The sequence below is a fragment of the Nelumbo nucifera genome, chromosome 1 (genome assembly GCF_055504915.1).
Source record: "Nelumbo nucifera cultivar China Antique chromosome 1, China Antique-T2T, whole genome shotgun sequence".
NCBI lineage: Eukaryota > Viridiplantae > Streptophyta > Magnoliopsida > Proteales > Nelumbonaceae > Nelumbo > Nelumbo nucifera.
The window spans coordinates 187,773,761-187,794,567 of record NC_142649.1 but is presented as its reverse complement, the minus strand read 5'-3'; the positions used below and the strand labels follow the sequence as shown (position 1 = coordinate 187,794,567).

General features: G+C 39.5%; 1 protein-coding gene across 1 annotated transcript; it reads left to right on the top strand.

The window, feature by feature from the left end:
* The first annotated feature begins 4,756 nt into the window (after nucleotides 1-4,756).
* On the top strand, nucleotides 4,757-11,545 carry LOC104596153 (homeobox-leucine zipper protein ANTHOCYANINLESS 2). The gene is made up of 9 exons (XM_010257199.2): nucleotides 4,757-5,731; nucleotides 5,898-6,109; nucleotides 6,213-6,330; nucleotides 6,436-7,113; nucleotides 7,278-7,379; nucleotides 7,474-7,689; nucleotides 9,209-9,383; nucleotides 9,470-9,837; nucleotides 10,435-11,545. The coding sequence occupies exons 1-9, from the start codon at nucleotides 5,567-5,569 to the stop codon at nucleotides 10,834-10,836; spliced, it is 2,436 nt and encodes an 811-aa protein (XP_010255501.1). The 5' UTR covers nucleotides 4,757-5,566; the 3' UTR covers nucleotides 10,837-11,545.
* The last annotated feature ends 9,262 nt before the right edge of the window (nucleotides 11,546-20,807 follow it).

Here is a 20,807-nt window from a genome sequence, read left to right as displayed (position 1 = left end):
GGTAAATTTCTTTAATTACCCTCAAGGTTTACATAATTGACTAAGAATTGATTAAATGTACTCTTACTGTTTAAAATAGTCTTTAATATAAAAAGACTATTTTACCCTTTAGATATATTTTTTGTAATCTGCGTAAGAATCATCCCTCTCGATGATCGAACGCTGGCGACAGTTTGATGGAGATTTCCGGCATCAATCCTCTCGGTCGTTGGAAGCATACCTGCCGGTGATACCCCATCTCTCTCTCTCTCTCTTTCCATGCCATAACCCCATCGGCAACCACTTGCCGACAATGCCCCATCTCTCTTCTCCATTTTCATTTTCATTTTTTGTTCCCTTCTCTTCATTCAAGAGATTTACTATTCTCATGCTCCATGACTCCGATTCCAATGTTCCAATGATCAAGGCCCTGAACAGCTCGAACCCATCAAACCTCTACCTTCAATTTTCGTGAGCATCAGCTGAAAAATTTTGAGGGGGGGAAGTTTCATGTCAAGAAAAACATCAATCGGCTCAGTGAAGAGGAAGTGGAGAGAACCCTCACAGGTGGATGCTGTGACTAAGGGTTTTTGAGGGATTTGAGTCGAGGGTCAAGCCCAATAAAGGGAGCTCATAGAACTAGAGAGGTGAAGCATTAATCGATCGTAAGTCATGTACTGCCAAAGAGAAGCTATGCAGTCTCTCCTCTCTAGCAGAACAGGACGCCGTGCTGGGATAAGCAAGCGGTGACAACTAGGTTCATCTTCAGTGATTGATAGCTCTTCTCTAGTAGAACGAAAGGGATGTCATGCTGGGGTAAGCAAATGGTGACAACTAGGTTCATCTTCAAGGATTGACAGGTGGGTCAAAATGGCTGAATCTGGGACAAGGTGGTGGGCCAACAATTGTCAAATTTACACATAAGCAATATTGAATATTTTGCAATCCATGGGGCAATCAGTGGCTATATAGCATCCGACCTTTGTAGTTTCGATGGTTCCGGAGAAGAAGAGAACAAGAGGAAAAAGGAAGAGGAGAAAGGTCATAACTGTGATTCCCCTATAGCATTCGATCTCTGCAGTTCATAGTTCTTGAGAAGAGAATGAGAGCAAAAGGGAGAAATCTACAGTGAAAGAGGGGAAGGTCGGAGGTGGAGGGTAAAATGAAAGGGGGAGAGGTCAGAGGTGAAGGGTAAAATTGGGATTTAAAAAAATTATGTGTTTATGAGTTTTAATAGAATATTAACAGAACCTAACAGTAAGGGTAGAGTTAGTTAATTGTTAGAAATAGTAGGGGTAGTGTTAGTCAAATTTCAAATAGTAAGGGTACATTTTGACAATTAACTAAACCATAAGGGTAGTTTAAGAAATTTACCCCTATTAAAAATCTTGATTACATTGGTAAGTGCGCTCATACTCTGTACGTGGCAAATTTTTACGATAATGGTGATGGTAAATAATATATTTCCAACATCTTCTACATTTTTTTATATTTATATGTCTATAAAAATTATTCTTATTTGTCACACTTATTTTTGTTTAATATGATGAATATACAATATTAGAGATGTGCCTAAATATTTTCTACAAAATTTGTTATAATCTTCTACATTTTTTTATATTTATATGTCTATAAAAATTATTCTTATTTGTCACACTTATTTTTGTTTAATATGATGAATATACAATATTAGAGATGTGCCTAAATATTTTCTACAAAATTTGTTGTAATCTTCTACATTTTTTTTATATTTATATGTCTATAAAAATTATTCTTATTTGTCACACCTATTTTTGTTTAATATGATGAATATACACTATTAGAGACGTACCTAAATGTTTTCTACAAATTTTGTTAAACTTTGTACCCTTACTATTAGGGAGAGACCAAATTCATAAATATGAGTATTCTAGTCAAGAATAAGATTCAATGAATATTTATGTGAATACCTAATGTGGAGAATTTGAAGAAGGAAAAAAGTGGTTTAGATTACATATCCCACCTTACAATTAGAGAGAGACCAAATTTAAAAATTGGAATAGTTTAATAAAAAAATAGTTATACTATCACTCATACTTTTAATAATAACTAGAAAGTGTGCACACATGGTAATTCTAGATGATGATAATAATAGTAATAATGTATCCAAAATTTTCTATGAACTTTGTTATATTTTTTGTATTTTTATTATTAATCGGATGAGGATTTCAAATCTAAATTTAATTACATAAACACCTCATCCACACATGTGATAATTGGATCGAGTCGTAAAATTTCAAATATCATTGATAGGCCACTTGCTTGGCTAGATTCTTCTTTTAGTAATATTTAATCTTTTCAGTTTATTTTTCTTTCGTCCATTTATCAAAAAAATGTAAGATTTAAATAGGGTAAAAAGTACTAGTTTAATTTATAATTTAAACATCATAATTAAATAGGGACTAAATTCAAAAATGAGTATTGATGAGGGATGATTTGGCTCGACTTTCTAAATAGCGAACACGTGGATGCGACCTATTGATTGGACATCGACTTAGTATTTCCTATCACCTTAAAAGGTCAAGCCACCTCGGCCAGGACCAAGATCCAAGTAGCTCGGGATAGTCAAACCTACCGAGGTGACACGTAGCAGACTTCTAGAAGCATGCCAGCTGTCTCTACGCTCTTGGGGATCACGCCGCATGACTATGGGTCTTATCCTCATCCTGCTCGGATCGAACAAACATGATAAGCCTTATCGACTAGCACAATATCCACCTCCCGGTGCGGAACAGACTCCTAACAGTGCGGGCTGAGGATCTCATAAGTGTTTAGTGAGACCCACGACAACTCACCTATACAAGGGCACCTACCTTGGTGGTACAAGGTATGTGCGGTTTAGTGCATTATAGCTTTCTTACTCTCAAGTTTTCAGCTACACAACCAGATACTAATTTAAGCATAAGAGTAACCACGCTGAGTGAGCTACCCCAGGTTCTCTGAACTTTCATGTTTTGCAATTCAATTGGCCAACTAAGCAATCGACGTCTAAGTTGCCATCTAGCTAGGAACAACCAGATCGCGCACCATCAAGTTTTCTTACTTTCATGTTTTTCTACATTTTTTTGTAAGTTTCTATGTTTATTTATATTTAAAAATTTTATTACCTAACTATAATTTCGTAGGTTGATCAATTTGATTTGGATGATTGAATTGCTTAGCCACCACTTAGATTAAAAATAGTTTTGTTTTTAAGTTAGTTTTAAAATATATAGATTTATATTATTGAAAATATTGACACAAATCTAATTTAATAATAAAATGGGAATTAATAATTTAAGTATAAGACTTAAATGAGAAGGGATTAAATGGGGTAAGAAATAATAATTAAAGTTATATTTTCAACCTTATCATTAGAAAATGACTAAATACACAATTATAGGTATTTTAATAGCCATTAGAACTGTAATAAATTAACTTTTATACCTTTTATAAAAAAAAGGTAATTTTAATAAAAAAAATTTCACAATCAATTTACACTTTTATATTCAATATAGATATAGATTAGATTTCATATCGTATATATCTAAAAATTGCAATTATGGTGGTCATATTTTTGCCCGAGGGCAAAATCTTTTGATAACGTCTGTTAGTGGTGCAATTCTACTCCCGAATGTATTAAACAGGTTCATCTTTTATTTTCTTCAGTTCATTGCTGCAAAATAGATCGAAATTTGACTAGATTAGATACGTATGTCATTAACTAGATTGGCTACGTATCAGAGGCTCTGTAACCATGCAATTATGTTATAAGGTAAAGGATAAACTGGTCTTTTTCTCCGTTCTGTTCCTTGTGATGTGATTGTGGTTTCGCGCGCGAGAAATCCCAATTGCACACTGGACGCCGTAAATAAAGATTTTTATTTTTGTTTTAGTTTTTTTACATATTTATTTCTCTCTCAGAAATTCTGACGTATATTGACCGTTTTATTTATCAAGGACTGATGTAGTGTGAAATTGTATAGTATAAGGCGGTATTTATTGCTTAACCGACTGGAGGGTTGCAGGCAGGTGCCATGTTTGTCTAATAAGATTTAGTCGGATTACAATCTGACGGTTGAGATTTCGAGTTCAGGTTACAAAACCATGAGCAAAAGAAGTATGCAACACATCCTTAATACACTAGTAAATGGTCGAGCTCCTCGAAAAACGATTAGAAAACAACCTGTCTATCTCTTTCGGGTAGCTAGAAAATATTGCGAAACTGTACGGGCGCTACTGTAGTAGGTTGGCGAGAGTGAAGCCGGTGAAAGGACGGCGCAATTGCCGGGATTCCGTAACCTTTTTCCGGCAAACGGCGAGATATGTCAGTTACTTTGTTTGTCTGAGCAAAAGAAGGGTAGAGAGAGAGGGGGGGGGGGGGCAGGGAGGGAGTAACACGGCCATTGACTAACGAGCGCTATGTGGTTATGTGCAGACGTTTGTAACTTGTAAGTCAGCTTCGGATCTATTTTTTTGCTATTTAATATAATGCTGTTTACTTCTGTTTTTATAATTCTCATTTTGGTACAGATCCCCACGTCTGTCAAGGAGGAAAGATGAGGGAAGGAGAAGGATCAAAGGTCCACGGATTTATCTCTCTCGGAATTTTTTTACATAGAGTGGATATAATAAAAATATAAAAGAAAAGGGTTATTCTTACACTCTTACTTGCAGTGAAAAAGGGACTCGTTTTTTTCACCATCACTGGAGAAAGAAAGTTGTTACTCAAGAGGGAGAGAGAGAGAGAGAGAGAGTCAACCGACCCATTTCTTTGCCTTGGCTTTTATGTATTTGTAAGGCTTCGAAGAGTCCACATAGGCGTTTATCTATTTTGTTTCTCTCTGTGCCATCTTTAGGCCTTTCATTTTCTCTCTCCATCTCTCCGACTCATTTTTAATTTCTAGTCGTCAGTCATGGAAGCTTAGATAGTCAAGCATGCAGAAGAGGAAAATATAGGAAAGCAGCAAGCTAGGGTTTTCTTTGTTCGCCTGATATTTTAACGGTTAATTTATTTTATGGTTGGTTCTACAGACCGATAGGGTAAAGGGGGAGAGCGGGAGACGGGGAGAGAACGAAGTGTTAAGCAGCAATAAGGTCTCTTTGCTAACCTTCTTTCTCTTTCTTTCTCTCTGGAGCAACCTTTCTGCAGAGCCTACCCTTTTGTCTTCTCTCTCTCTCTCTTGTTGGTTTACTTTGAGCTTCTTCTTTCTTTCTTTCTTTCTTTCTTTCTTCTTCTTCTTCTTCTTCTTCTTCTTCTTCTTCTTCTTCTTCTTCTATCTGTTAACATATCTTCCTAGGGAGTCTTCCCGGGCTACCTACCTCGTTAATTTCCATTTTGTTTTGGCTTTGCCCTTTTGTCTTGGGCGTGGTTTGGTGAGTTAATGAATTGAAGCATGTTTTCCGGGCGGGAAGAGTCATTTATCGGGGACGGTGGTGAATCGACGAATGTGGTTGCCGTTTCAGCCTAGAACCTAGTGCCTTCATTAGACCCTAATAACTAAATAAAAGAGGAGACTTTGAGGGGGAACTAGAAGACAAGGTAAGATAGGAACGGAGGCATATTTTCATGAGTTTTGGGGGTTTTCTTGATAGTAGTTCTGGTGGTGGTGCAAGAGTCGTGGCCGATATACCTTACAGCAACATGCCTGCTGGTGCGATCGCTCAGCCACGCCTCGTCGCTCCGTCTCTGGCTAAGTCTATGTTCAGTTCTCCGGGCCTCTCTCTCGCTCTTGTACGAATCCTATATTCGCCTTTCACACATACATATATATATTTATATATCTTCTCGATTCTTTATGCGATATATCTTGGGCCTTAGTTTAATTTCTGTGTATCTCATTTGCTTTGTTTTGTACGTCGGAACTAATCTCCTAATTCATTACCGAAATTACGAGCAGCAAACTGGCATGGAAGGACAGGGCGAGGCAGGTCAGATTGGGGAAAAATTGGATTCTACCGTAGTGGGGAGGAACAGGGAAGACGAATATGAGAGCAGATCTGGAAGCGATAACATGGAGGGCGCTTCCGGTGATGATCAGGACGGGGACAATCCACCAAGGAAGAAGAGATACCATCGACACACCCCACAGCAAATCCAAGAGCTCGAGGCGTAAGATTTGCTTCGTTTATGCAATATCCATTTCTGTTGCTTCCCTTAATCTCGAAAATTTCGCGACTGAACTTTTCTTTCGTCTGTTGTTTGCTACTTTTAGTCTTTTCAAGGAGTGTCCGCATCCAGATGAGAAACAAAGGATGGAACTCAGCAAGAGACTTTGTTTGGAAAGTAGGCAGGTCAAGTTCTGGTTTCAGAATCGACGGACACAGATGAAGGCAAGCTTTCACTTCTCTCTCTCTCATCACTTTTCCCTGTTCTTCACTGGAGTTGAGTTATTGAGTATTGATATCGAGACTCTTTAATATGTTTGCTTAAACCAGACCCAACTGGAGCGCCATGAAAACACAATACTTCGACAAGAGAACGATAAGCTTCGAGCTGAGAACATGTCAATTAGGGAAGCGATGAGGAACCCTATATGCAGCAACTGCGGTGGCCCGGCAATGCTTGGTGACATATCTTTAGAAGAACAGCATCTTAGGATTGAGAATGCCCGGTTGAAGGATGAGCTTGATCGGGTGTGCGCCCTTGCCGGAAAGTTCTTAGGCAGGCCGGTATCATCCTTGGCTACTCCCATGCCAAGTTCCAGTTTGGAACTCGCCGTCGGCAGCAATGGTTTTGGTGGCATGAACCCTGTTGCCACAACATTGCCTCTGGTGAGCGATTTTGTAGGGGGAGTTTCTAATACGTTGCCTGTTGTGCCTCAAACCCGGCCAACACCTGGTGTGACGATTCTTGATAGGTCACTGGAGAGATCCATGTTTCTGGACCTTGCATTGGCTGCCATGGATGAGTTGGTTAAGATGGCTCAAAGCGATAAATCTCTTTGGCTCCCAGGTCTGGAAGGAGGGAAGGAAACACTGAACCAGGAGGAGTACATGCAGACTTTCCCTCCCTGTATCGGAATGAAACCTTCTGGTTTTGTGACCGAGGCCACAAGAGAGACTGGTATGGTGATCATCAACAGCTTGGCTCTTGTTGAGACGCTAATGGATGCGGTAATCTTCCAAACTTTCTCTCTCCATTGTTTCTGATGGAATTATCCATATCTGGGTCATTTCTTTCATTATCTTTTAGAAATTAAAATTAGAGCACTGTCTGGATAGCAGGTTCTAAATATTTGTTGTTGGTCGTTGTGTTTTTATTATTTCTCCTGGAATAGAACCGATGGGCAGAAATGTTTCCATGTATGATCGCGAGAACCTCCACCACCGAAGTATTATCAAGTGGGATGGGCGGAACGAGAAATTGTGCACTTCAGTTGGTAAGTCATCTGTGGGTTTTCCGGTCTATACTTTGTCCTTGCACCAATTAATCTCATTTGAATGAATCAGAGCAATCTGCATTTGTGACTGCAGATGCATGCGGAGCTCCAAGTTCTATCGCCGCTTGTCCCAATTCGCGAGGTCAAATTTCTTAGGTTCTGCAAGCAGCATGCCGAGGGGGTGTGGGCTGTGGTGGACGTGTCCATCGACCACATCCTTCGAGAAACTTCAAACGAGCCCACTTTTGCGAGCTGCAGGAGGCTTCCATCCGGCTGTGTTGTGCAGGATATGCCCAATGGGTACTCCAAGGTGATTAAAAGTCCTGACTGAACTTTTCTCTAGCCCCTCCTCAGCTCTGATCTCTCCACTCTCGTTCTCCACAAATATATTATTACTCTATTGCAGAAGCTGAGCTTTTTAATTTAATAAACTTACCCAAGTGGGCATTTCTCCTCCTTTAAGCCTTTAATGAGGTCCCTGATCTAACTCCCACTTCGGGTCTTAGTTGATGAGCACATTTAATTCATCTACATGAGGTATTGAGGTGAGTGAGGTAAAAGAGAATCCATGAGCCTTCTCACTCCCCGTGTTTCTTCGGCTCATGCTTCTAAGAATTTTGTTGGGTCTATTGTATTGCTCGCTTCACTCTTGTCAATCCGAAGTCCTTAATTTTTTTTTCCGAAGAATCTGGACCTTCCCGCTGTTCCAACTTTTTTTTAGTCATCTAAATGCTGCATCTTCCGAGATAATAATCCAATAAGTTTCAAACTTCCACACCAAGGTTCATCACTCATCAGTGCAGTACTGTCTTTTTCCCCAAATTAATTTGTTACTTGCTTCGTACACCATCAAATCGAGGTTTCTCACATTTTTATATTAATCGAAGCCTCTACTACTCCTGTTTCTGCACCTCGAACACATTAATTTCATAGCCTTTATATCTAGGTAAAGCCTTGTAATCTTCAACTTGGTTAATTAAATATATATTTGATGTTTCTATTCCGATCTTCGATTCTCTCTGTCTCTTCTTAACCCTCCTCGATCCTCTCCTCATTATTTTTATGATTAAATTAAATCGTCACAGATACCATGCCATGAGACCATGAGACTGAGCATGATCTGGTTCCAGCCCATGTATATATTGTATTGTTTTCTTACTGCCGGGAGACCTTCAGTCAAGCTTCAAGACCCAGTCCATCCTGTATTTATGCCTATTATTATTATTATTATTATTAGTTTAATTTTTCCAATTATCTGATTATCATAATCAAACTGTTCAAATCTCGATATCTTACTGCCTTACTCCTAGAACCATCCACATCATCGCTCGCCCAGTCGCCCGTTCCCAAGGGATACTTTATTTTGTTTTCTAATATTTATATACGTGTGTTAAAATTTAAATAGCTCCTCCTGATTTTTATTGTTGAGATTTGAGACTTGTTTGGTGCAATGATAATTGATCGACTCTGATACTTGTCTAGATTACGTGATCATCTATACACAATTAGAAATCCATGTCTAAAAAAGAAAAAAGTCGTCTTTGTCTCTCAGTCCTCCCTTTCTGGCTTTTTGTTTTGTTCGTTGAGACGTTTCAATGAAAATCGGTTCTGAGCAAAGTGTACAACGCAACGTTGACCATCCCATTTCTTTTCCTTGTTAGATGGGAGTTTCGTATTTTACTGGGATTGCCCTGTGGCATGAAAAGTTTTTTCTTTTTCAGTTTTTCTTTTATATGATTCTAGTCGAGTTCGCGTAATGCTGGAAATGGTGGTGCACCCATATTGGTTGCATGTCAGTGCGGATGGTTAACCTGCTGAGCTTAACGCAGGTGATTTGGGTCGAACATGCGGAGTACGACGAGAGTGCAATTCACCAGCTTTACCGCCCCTTGCTGAGAGCAGGTATGGGCTTTGGCGCCCAGAGGTGGGTGGCCACCCTACAGAGGCAGTGCGAGTGCTTGGCTATTCTGATGTCTTCTACCGTCCCGGCTAGGGATCATACCGGTACGTATTTTATGCTTTGATCAACAACTGGTTGATCCCGATTTGAGGCTGGTCTGATGATATTGTCAATGCATGTTGTGGTGCAGCCATAACTCCCAGCGGTCGGAGAAGTATGCTGAAGTTAGCACAGCGGATGACGGATAATTTCTGTGCTGGTGTGTGTGCGTCGGCCGTTCACAAGTGGAATAAGCTGTGTACAGGGAACGTGGACGAGGACGTGAGGGTGATGACCAGGAAGAGCGTGGACGACCCGGGCGAGCCACCAGGCGTGGTTCTGAGTGCGGCGACGTCGGTGTGGCTGCCGGTATCGCCCCAGCGGCTGTTTGATTTCCTGAGGGATGAACGTCTGAGGAGCGAGTGGGACATACTATCTAATGGAGGGCCCATGCAGGAGATGGCCCACATCGCCAAAGGACAGGATCCTGGAAATTGCGTCTCCCTTCTTCGTGCCAGCGTAAGTATTTTTCATTCATATATATTTTATGTATTTGGTCTATTAAAATTGAACGCCCGCATTTGTTATCTCTCCACGGCCAACAGTTTCCGGCCGGCAGTGATGTGTATATCTTTCTGCCATGTCCCTTTATCCAGAGCCAGAGGTAAGGGTAGTTTTCTTGTCCTTGGTGGGTCCACTTGCGTGTGTGAATTTTAGAAAGTTGGGGCATGGATTTATCTACACAAACACAACGCAGTGGCGTGGCATGGACCCGGTTTTTCTTTCTTTTTAACCCTTCTATCTGTCATCGCCTGAAAAGTCAAAGTAAAGGGGGACGCCTGTCACCTATCTGATTTATTTCTCACGTCAGATGGATGAAAGTTCCCTTCTTCTCTCTCTTCTGCCCGGTGCAACTCTGACTTTGTTTTTCTTCGCTGTAACGAAACCGACTGATTTCTCCGTATAAATGCTTCCCTGGAAAGGTCAGGTCCTCACCTGAAAATTAATTACATTATTGAAAGCTGAAAGCAGAAGCTGAGGGGATTTACTTAAGCTGTAATTAGTTAATTAATTCGATTTATCAATGTTTTTTATATATATTTCGAACTGTTGCAGGCGATGAACGCCAATCAGAGCAACATGCTGATACTGCAGGAGACGTGCTTCGACGCATCGGGGTCCCTGGTGGTGTACGCCCCGGTTGACATTCCGGCCATGCATGTAGTGATGAACGGTGGCGATTCCGCATACGTTGCTCTGCTACCGTCGGGATTTTCCATCGTACCAGATGGTCCGGGATCACGTGGTCCCACCAGCAACCACCACCACGGCCCCCTCGCGAATGGCAACGGAAGCTCGCAGCAGAGGGTGGGTGGGTCACTGTTGACGGTGGCGTTCCAGATCCTGGTGAATAATCTGCCTACAGCGAAGCTCACAGTGGAGTCGGTTGACACAGTGAACAATCTCATCTCCTGCACCGTACAAAAGATTAAAGCCGCTTTGCACTGCGAAAGCTGAGGAGGAGAGCCAAAGGGCAATCTTCGTCCCGTTCACACTACCAATTGCGGGAGGACTCTCTCTCTCTATATATATTAATCATATAGAGGTAGTTAGTGTAGGTAGAAAGGGAAAGAGAAAGGGGTGAGGCACTGAGTTGAATGAATGACAATGACCCCTTTTTCAATCTTTCTTCAATCAAATTAAAGAGAAGCATAAAGTGTGTTTGAGGGGGGGGGGGGGGGGTGTCACTCACTCTCCTTGGGACAATGCTCACAACGGGGGTTTGAGTCAAGAACGAACCGCGCGCTGAGAATCCTTGCTGGGTGGTGAGACCGTGGGAACACAAGCAAGGCCAGGGCCAGGCCAAGTACGTGACTGTGTTTTTCCATCTCTCTCTCTCTTTCTCTCTGAAAATTGTGTCTCGTAGCGTCCATGTTCTTAACACAACGCAAGGGTGGTGGTTCGGGTATTGACTCGTAGACCCGCGAGGAGGGTGTCTCGAGAAGAAATTTAATGTGAAAAAGAAAAGTAGACGTGTCTGTCTGGTGTTGTTTTGTCTCATTTTATTAATTTATTTTTCTTGAATTAGTGGTTGGGAGTCCTTAGAGATGGACGGATAGTGCTGGGTAATCGGCAGCATTTTGTTTTAATCTAATTAAAACTTGTTTTGTTTTGTTTCGGAATTAATGGAAATGTGTGTAAGTGTCGGGCTGTCTATTGTTGTTAATTTCACTTCCATTTACATGTAGAAAAATTGTACGTCTGTCTTTCTTTGCTGTCGCTAGATCTCAAGGTGGTTGAAATCTTTGCTTTGCAGTAGGTGGTAAAAATGGTTGAGGGTTGAGAGTTGAGAGTGGAGTTGGGCGGTTGGCGGGAGAGGCGACTGTGTCTGGGCGGGTGGTGGCCTGGGCCCCGGGGAAGAGGGTAGTGTGTGTGGTGATATGATGAGTAGCGCTGGGGGCTGGGCCTATTTGCATTAAATGCGATCGTCTATTGCGCCCGTGGAGCAGTATATCTCATTAAATTTTCATTGTCATGATCTGCGTGTACTAGTACTACTACTACCCAATAAAATAACGCTGCGTGTCGTGTAAACTGTAAACCCCCCCCCCCCCCCCCCCCATTGTAATATTGCACCGCTGGGCAGTTGGCATCCAGACGAGGCAAATAAATCTCCATTCAAATTTATCAGATTGTGAGATAAGGTGCTGTTTGGCATGGGCATGCGATATATGTCTGTACATGGGGGACGGTGGTGGATGGATCATGGATGTTATAATGTTACTAGACCTATCTGGTTGACTTCAAACTTCCATGCCTAGTTTGTGTGCCAGGTGGTGACATTGTTACTTGCCGACCCAACCAGAGCGGTGGAGCCTCGAACCAAATCCATGGTTTCAGTGGCGGTTATCCTCTAACTAACTATTTAATTATTTAGGAAAGAGAAAGACTTGACTGGACTTGGGCCTTAGAAGTCGGAAAGATAACTCGAAGACGCCCACGTGGATATATGAACGGTTGTTATTAACCCAGCGGCTTCTGCCGACAATAAATTACTGTACAGAGCGAACGTTCAAGAGTAGCGCCGGGCTAAAACCATGAAACCACGGCCTTTATTAATGCATTACTATAACCCACCCCATTCCACGTCATTTCATCTCATTTCTTTGTCTTAAATGATTCTAACTTTTACGTTTTTAATATTTGAATAATCCAATGAAAATATGACACATGGATATGTCATAAACTCTAATCCATGAAATTTGGGTGCAGTCTATTACCTAAAAGAAAAAGGATTCAGTCCCCCTTGACAGTTGTGTATTGGAAATATTTTCTTATGAATAAAAATATATAAGTATGGAGATAAACGGTGCGAAGACGCTTTTAGGAGGACTAAATCCAAATTCTTAATCCATTGTGCTTGCTCTCTCTATAAATTCAGCACCTCTATTTTGAGAAAATTTCATCATAACAGGAGGAAATACGACAAAAAATCAACGATCAAAATATCAATAAGCCTGATACCATCAATGGTGTGTATTTATATGATTGATGTATTCTCTTATATTATCAGCTTTCTATAGAGATGTAAACCATCGTCCAAAAGTTTTAAAGACCTGTATGAATTGATGTTTTTGATCTCTATCCAAAAACGTGGTAAATTAAGGTAATTGGAAAAATGAGAGGGAAAAGTTGTAAGTGTAATTATAAAAGGGAGAAAAATCCAAAAAGACCGTAATTTGTTCGGTAGAAAAAGGGACGGATAATTAAGAAGGCATTTTTGGCTTTTTATGACAGAAGTGGATTTTGGTAATAAATCATTGAAGCTCTCTTATTAAAGACTTGTGCCAGGTTGGTCTGACAGCTAAGGAAGAGTTCACTTCATCTTTTATCAAACAAAAAAGAAGGTAAATTACTTATACCACCTTATGATTTTGGTGAAATACAAACACGCCATCTGGTTTACTTCTTCTTCTTTTTAAGACTCACATGTTATTTATTCCATCCCTCCGTTAAATGATGCCAATTACTCTAAATTTCTAATATTGTGAAAGCATTTATTAAAGAAATTCATTGTGTAAATCAGGCAAAGAGAAAAAGAACAAAAGCAACTCTTTTTCATCCCTTGTGTAAATGAACTTTTGTTCAAAGCAGGATGATTGAATTTCAAATATATATATATATATATATATATATATATGACCATTCAAAAAGTTTTACCTCTACAACATGTTTTTCTTTTAATAATTTGGAATTACCAAAGTTCTGTCCTAAAAGTAAAAAACACAAGTAATATACAAAAAAAGATGTATGATAATTTTCTTTTCTAATAAAAAAGGAGAAAATTTGTCCCAAAATCAAAACGGGTTTGTCTTGCTCCATGCATGAAAATCTGTACCTCACTATCTTTTCATTTTAAAGAGTTGTAGCTTCCTATGTTCAGTTCAGGCCAAAGTGACCTCTCTTTGTAGCATTAAAATGAACTTCAGAGGGAATACTACTAATACTATAACCATTGGTTAACTAAAGAAATATACATGTTTCATGCTTCAAAAAATCAAATGGACCTAGGAGATGATGAGGGCTGATTTGGCCCTCTAGTGACAATGCATTATGTGGCGATCTCAAAATCTTTGCATGACACCTGTCACCATGTAGGCGATGATTTATCTTAGACAAATAATGGAGACCTATTCAGAATCATGTCAGATGTGCTTTACACGCCCCGAGGGCACTTCGCCATCACCTCGCCATGGCCAACCTGTAGACACCTCATCAAGATCGGGACGACCACCTTAGGACCGAGCTTGAGACCTCAGTATGAAGGGAGACCTCTCGCCAAGGTCTCACCGACCAGACTAAGGTCTAGGTAGCAACCTACATGACGCGGTGGTCAACCTGCCTACCTCTGCCAACCTGACAGAGACCCAGGTGGCGACCTACCTCCACTGACCTGATGGCATAAGATCTCGACAGGAATAGGACAGCGAAAGAGGTGACCTACCTTTGTTGACCTAACGGTGTAAGATCTTGTCAGGACTAGGTTGGTAGAGGAGGCAACCTACCTCCGCTGATCTAATGAAGACTTAGTTGGCAACCTAGTCACGACCGAGCTAGGGACCTTGGCATTAGGGGCGACCTCCCCCGATACTTTATTGACCTAACTTGGATCCAGTTGGCGACCTGCCTGACACGCTGGGCAACCTACTCCTTAAGCAGGCTATCATCTCTGATTCCCCAAAATCATGACGCCACGTCGGAAGAACTGGTTATCACTTCGCTCGCTTTAGGTGCAATTGGATAAGTACTACCCACTTACGTGGAGTCTACCTCCAAGCGTGAAACCACCTCTGAACAAGGCGGGTTGGAGATCTTGGATATGCTTCGTGAGCCTCATGACAATTTGCCTATATAAAGGGTCCCCTTCCTCATAATAAATATGCACAATTTAGCATTCACAACTCTCACGCTTTTTAACTCTCTTAAAACTCTTCACTAATTTAAGTATTGGAATGCGCATACCAAAAAAGCATAAATGAAGTAAAAATGCAAATATGATAAACTTTGGGCTTTTAATGAGTTGGGTTGGTGGGTGGGAAGCCGGTGGATTTCTTTCCACTTCAAATACAGAAAGATAAGATAGATAACTGGGTGGTCGAAACGGAAACCCTTCTATGTGCATAGACTAGCTAGGGTTCTATTTTCTATAGTCCCCATGGCCCCTCTCAGTCTCAGCTCCCTCTGTAAGTGGGAAGACTAACCTTTCTCTTCGGTTGGCATATTATCTGAACCTGAGGCCTGAACAACAGAAACAAGAGAATAGCGCCTAGATTTGATCATCTAGTTGCTCAGCTTCCTTCAACCAAAAACCCTGCATTGATGAGTTAAGCACACGTGATTGAGGTACTCTAACCAAGATAAAGTTGGTTTCAGCAAAAGCCAAGGCAAGATGGTGATAGAAAGACTTGACTGATTTTAATGGAGATTTGAAGTTATCACCAAGCTTTTTTGATTCTGCAAGGCTTGAGGGAAAATCAGGGAGGATTATCAACATGACATGCGATGATGTTGATGTTTTCTTTCTAATTGTTGGTTAAGCAAGTTGACGATGATTTTTGAAAAATATCATCTCGATACATCCCATCCTCCCCCTCTCTCATGTATTGTGCTTACGGCAAAAGTGAAATAAAAATCTAGAAGGAAATCTAATTGAAGGATACTCGCTATTGCATCACCATGTCGTAAGTCGTAATTAACCATGGCCTAGTGCCATTGTTTGTAGCATTAATCACTAAAATGATTAGTTCTTTGATTTTTTTCTTTGATTAAAGTAAATTATTAAACTAATTATAATCATAGTTGATTAAGGTAGTGTTTGAGAACACTTTTAATAATTATTTCTTTTAAGAAGTACTTTTAAGACATGGGATCATACATTAAGTGATTTTTAAGTACTTATGCGTGTTTGGTAAAAAAGTGGGGAAAAGAAGTACTTCTTTGAAAAAGTGACTTCAAATTGGCTTTTCTTTAAGTACTTATTGAAAAAATACTCCAAAATAATAGGACGAACCAGTCCCTGACAAATTTGTATAATAACTAAAATACCCCCGCGAGGTCATACCTCCCCCTTCTCCACTCATTCGACCCCCATACCCTAACAGCAGCGGCGCACCAGTTGCAGGTCCAACGGCAACGATCGGCGGTGAGAAACTGTGACCGGCGGACCTGCCGTTTGGCCTCTTTCCTCTATGTTTTGAAAAGTTTCTTTCATTTAATCGTTCTTTTTTTGTTTTTCTCTAACGTGAACTCTATTCTTTGTAGATCTACTCTTCGAACAACGACCAGCGACAATAGGTTAATTCTCTATACATAGATCTAATATCGTGAAATCTATTGTTGGTTGCGTGAAGTCTGAAATCCGAAACAGAGCTCGATTTCAGATCTCTGAAACAGAGCTCGTTCTCAGATCTATATATTTTTTATATTCGTGATATGGATTGACTGATATGTAGTGCAAATATTTTGCTTGATCTCAGATCTCTGAAACTTCTTTTGGGGTGCATGGGTTTTCTGATTTCATCAGATGAAATGAACTTGTCAAACCTTTATGGTAAAGGATTTATTTTACCTTGTTTAATGATCAAAATACTGCAATATCTAGACGGTTGGATAGATTTTTGGTGTTACTTGAATGTGAAACCTGTTTCCAGACGTCACACAGAAGTTTAATTAATAAGCTATCTGATCTCAAATCTATCATTTTGAGACCTTGCCTTGTTACAAATAAAAAGTGTATGGATGCTGGATGTGGATTTTATGCCTAGTAAGTGGATATGCGCAGAACTGATTCTCTTGGTCTAGTTTAAGGTTTTAAGGTGAATGAGGCAGGGATGAATGGATGATCAATCATTTTTATACATCTTGATTTATTATTATTATTATTATTATTATTATTATTATTATTATTATTATCATTAATTGAATCCACATGGTAGTCGACGTGGGGGTCCATGTGGACTCTTAGTTGAAAAGTATAGTATAATATGTGAAAAATATTGTATATATGTATTTATGAATTGAGGGTTAAAATTGTCATTTACATAAATATAAGCATTTATGGGAAAAATAGCTTATCAAACATTCACACCCTAACAAGTACTTAAAAACATAATATTTGAAAAAATAGATTACCAAACCGTCTAAAGGATTGTTAATAAGTACTTCTTTTAACAAGTACATAGTCATCAAACAAGGCCAAATTAAGCTAATGACTAATAAGCAAGGATTAAAATATGGTGCATTCAGATATCCATGTACATCACTTCAATGGTATTTTTTTTTTTTAAGATTAAGGCCCTGTTTGGTTCACAAGAATATGGGTCTTGAATCAGTATCCGAATGGGCTATTTAGATTTTAATTGTTTCGTTGGGCGGAATCTGAATCTCATTTTCATTTCTGGTGGAATGATATTTTCCTATTTGAAGGAATGGCCATTCCCACCATCTCCATTGGGAATGAAATCTCATTCTTGTTGATTCTAATTTTATTTCCATTCTTATCTGAACCAATCGAACTATGGGAATAGTCCATTTCGATTCCGACTCTGACTACAAACCAAACGAACCCTAAAACTCTCTTACTTATATGATTAAAAAATAAGAAAATAAAAATAATATAATATAAATCAATATCAATACACACTAAAGCTCACATGAGGGTATTGGATGTATCAATATATTTTAATCCTTGCTAGGAAGATAACACATAAATGACTTGCTCATTGTGGATTTGGACGTATGATCAATGAATCCAGATTTCCTCTATCTGCACTCTACCGCCATGAATTGCAGCCATACATCTTATAATTCAAGATAGCGATAGTGATATATGACTGCAATTCACAGCTGATAGAGTGTGAGTAGAGAGTAGTGTGCAGGAAATCCGAACGTAAGCATTGTGTCAATTCACGTTGTGTCTTGTTATTTGGAACGTAAGCATCTGCTACATACAAGACTAATGGGAGGGTCAAATTGCCATGCGAACAGCCAATAAGGCTCGAAGCCTCTAGCACACGGCTCAACCCATCTCAGCCCGGCCGTATTGCCTTCCCTTGAAATTCATGAACAATAAAAGTCTGAAATCTGAATGTGATCTGAAAGCTCTACACTATTTCTTTGAATTTTCCCTGGTTGAGGTTGAAGTCATGGCGCCATGTGAATCATGTAGGTGTTATACGTTGACGGTTTGAATGGTCCCACCACCCGATAGTAACATCTCATCTGCTTGGGGAGTTTGATGAAGTTCGAAAAGAGGGTTCCATGCATCATCTTCTCTACCTTGATCCTTGAAAAAGGAAAAAGACAGCATGTGTATCGGTCCAATGCTTTGCTTTTCTCTTCTTTTCCCTCCTAACCATGTTTTCACACAAACAACGCATTCGACTGAATGCATGTTTTCCAACTGTTGGGTTGGTACTTTTGGGTTCACATGCTGCTGTTATTTTCTGAGAGGGAAGGTTCTATCCTTGTTGGGACTTGAGAGACGATGTGGCTAATCTATACAACATAATCAATGTACTAGTAGAAAAAACCCTAGATCAGCCATGTTTTAACTTTTATAGTCTATTTCAGCCTATTTGGCAGATTTAGAATTTTCAAATAAAAAGGTCAGCCTGAAAAAATCTGATACAATTCCCAAGGCACAGTTGGACTGAATCCAAATTCTTCAAAAGAATGGATGGATGAATGAAAAAATGAAACCCACAAAGAATTATGGCCTTACATGGGTAATTGGTACCAAATAACATTATAAAATGTGCAAAGAACCTAAAATGTCAATGATATTAAACAAGTTGCCACATGGGCAAAAAGGAAAACTTGTTTCCTTCATTGTAAGAAACGTAAAGTGACATTTTTTCTAGAAATGTCTTTGACAGATCTCAATGTCACGAGTATTGCTTGAAACGATTTGAAAATACTTAAAAAATACGAGTAAAATATAAAAACCTCCCCTGTAAGTTTATTACCAAAAACCTGCAATTACCTCCCTTCCATCTTTGTTCCAGCAATGAACATGAACACTTCAAAGTTATGAAATTACCCTTTAATCTTTCAATATAATTTAAAATGCCACATTTGCCCTTCTAAACTTCATTAGACCTAACATCTTTATAGAGTAAAATTATTTTATTCTCTTAGGGGTATTGTAATAAATTTTCATGTAGATTGATAGATGTAAGTGTAAATAAATACTTTTAAAAAAGAAGGGAGGTTACTGCAGGTTTTCTCAATTCTACAAGTCTACAAGAGAGGCTTTTGTGAAAATGAAATCATAGGCCTTCTAGGTCCATGTGTTTACCAGTACAGATGCGTACTATGTCTCCGTTCTGAGTCAGGCCTTCTTGGTCTATGTGTTTACCACACCATACCATTACACATGGATGGAACTAGAATGGTTATTGTGGGCCTAGGCCAAGTCCAGTCATTTCGTTCAGCCTTAGCGAGTCAAAACGTTGGCCGACTTGAGCAGGCCCATAAAACGCTGGAACCTAGTCTCTTGTTGACTTGTTCCAAGTATTATATCCAGATATGTCAGTGTTTGGACGGTGATGGCGGTGTCCGTGGCCATTTAGTGGGCGATATGTCTAAAATTGTTCAGTCAATTCGTTTCATGTCAACCTCAAGGAAGACTTGGACCAAATGACCCACTCTCAACATTTTTAAATCAGCTCATATTATATTCACATTTTTTGTCGGAGAAAAGGGTCACTGAAACTTTGGAGGAGAAGCTCTGAGGCGCGTTTAAAGACACTGTCTTTAGAACGTTATTTTCCCCCACTCAGTTTCATTGAGTTTGTGGTTGGGTTATAGGCAAACTCGTTCCCAGGATACAACATAGCCTTGGGCGAGAATCTTCAACCAGCAAAATTGAAGAATCTCCGAAGAAACCTTCTATGAGACTGTAACAGATCGGACTGTGTGAGAGAGAGAGAGAGAGAGAGAAAGTGGATTTCGAAAATGTGTGTATTTAAAGTCTAATTCATGCTCCTTAAATAGTTTATGAAGATGTATAAAGAAAAGGTAGGTGCTGGTTTAGAGAAGGCACCTTGAACAGTTAATGACTGTTAACTTTGAATTGTGCCTCTTGATCACACCCGATTGAATCGTGACCATTGATCTTATCAACGGTCAACATCACACCAAAACCAAAGCCGCGCAAGCAAAGTGCGCTTCTAAAGCGCCTCATTGCGCCGCACACGTGCACGCGTTACGCGGTATCAAACCCCCATACTCTCTTCTACTATTTCTAAGGAATGTAAATCAGCTCCTATTAAAATACTGAAAACAAAGCTTATAACTTTCCAATGTGGGACAAGTTCAAAACTAGGTTTTATAAAAGAAAAGCTAATTTTTCAATCAAGTGTGCAGGTACAATTTCTCATGTAATTGACCAATCAAACCATTGGATTTAATCTCTTATGAAATTAAAATCCAACATTTTTTACATCCTTGCTCCTGAGGACTGAAAACTTTTGTCTTGGCTTGATCAGCATTGATCTTCTTTAGTTCTATTGGAATCGGCTCACATAATGCCCATAAACAAAATGTGCTTCTTTTTCTATGAGTTAGGACTTGCTAGAAAGAAAGAAGGCAAGAATGTTGAATTATTTGTAAGAACGGATTTGAATTGAATCGAGTCGAATACCTGGTTTTATACGAGCGGAATTCAAATAGCGTGTGAAAAGTTTGGCTCATGGCCACCCTTATACACTTGATATACAATTAACAATTAATTTAAAGGACATTGACCATCAAAAATTGCAGGTCTAATCTCAATCAATTCATTTATTTTTGAACAACATAATCCTTTTTTGGTTTAAAACAAAAAGAAATTCAAGTGTTACATTAAAAGTCAAGGCCGTGCTCGGAATCATGGTGTTATGTTGTCACATTGACTACAAGATAATTTCACCTTAACATATGAAAAC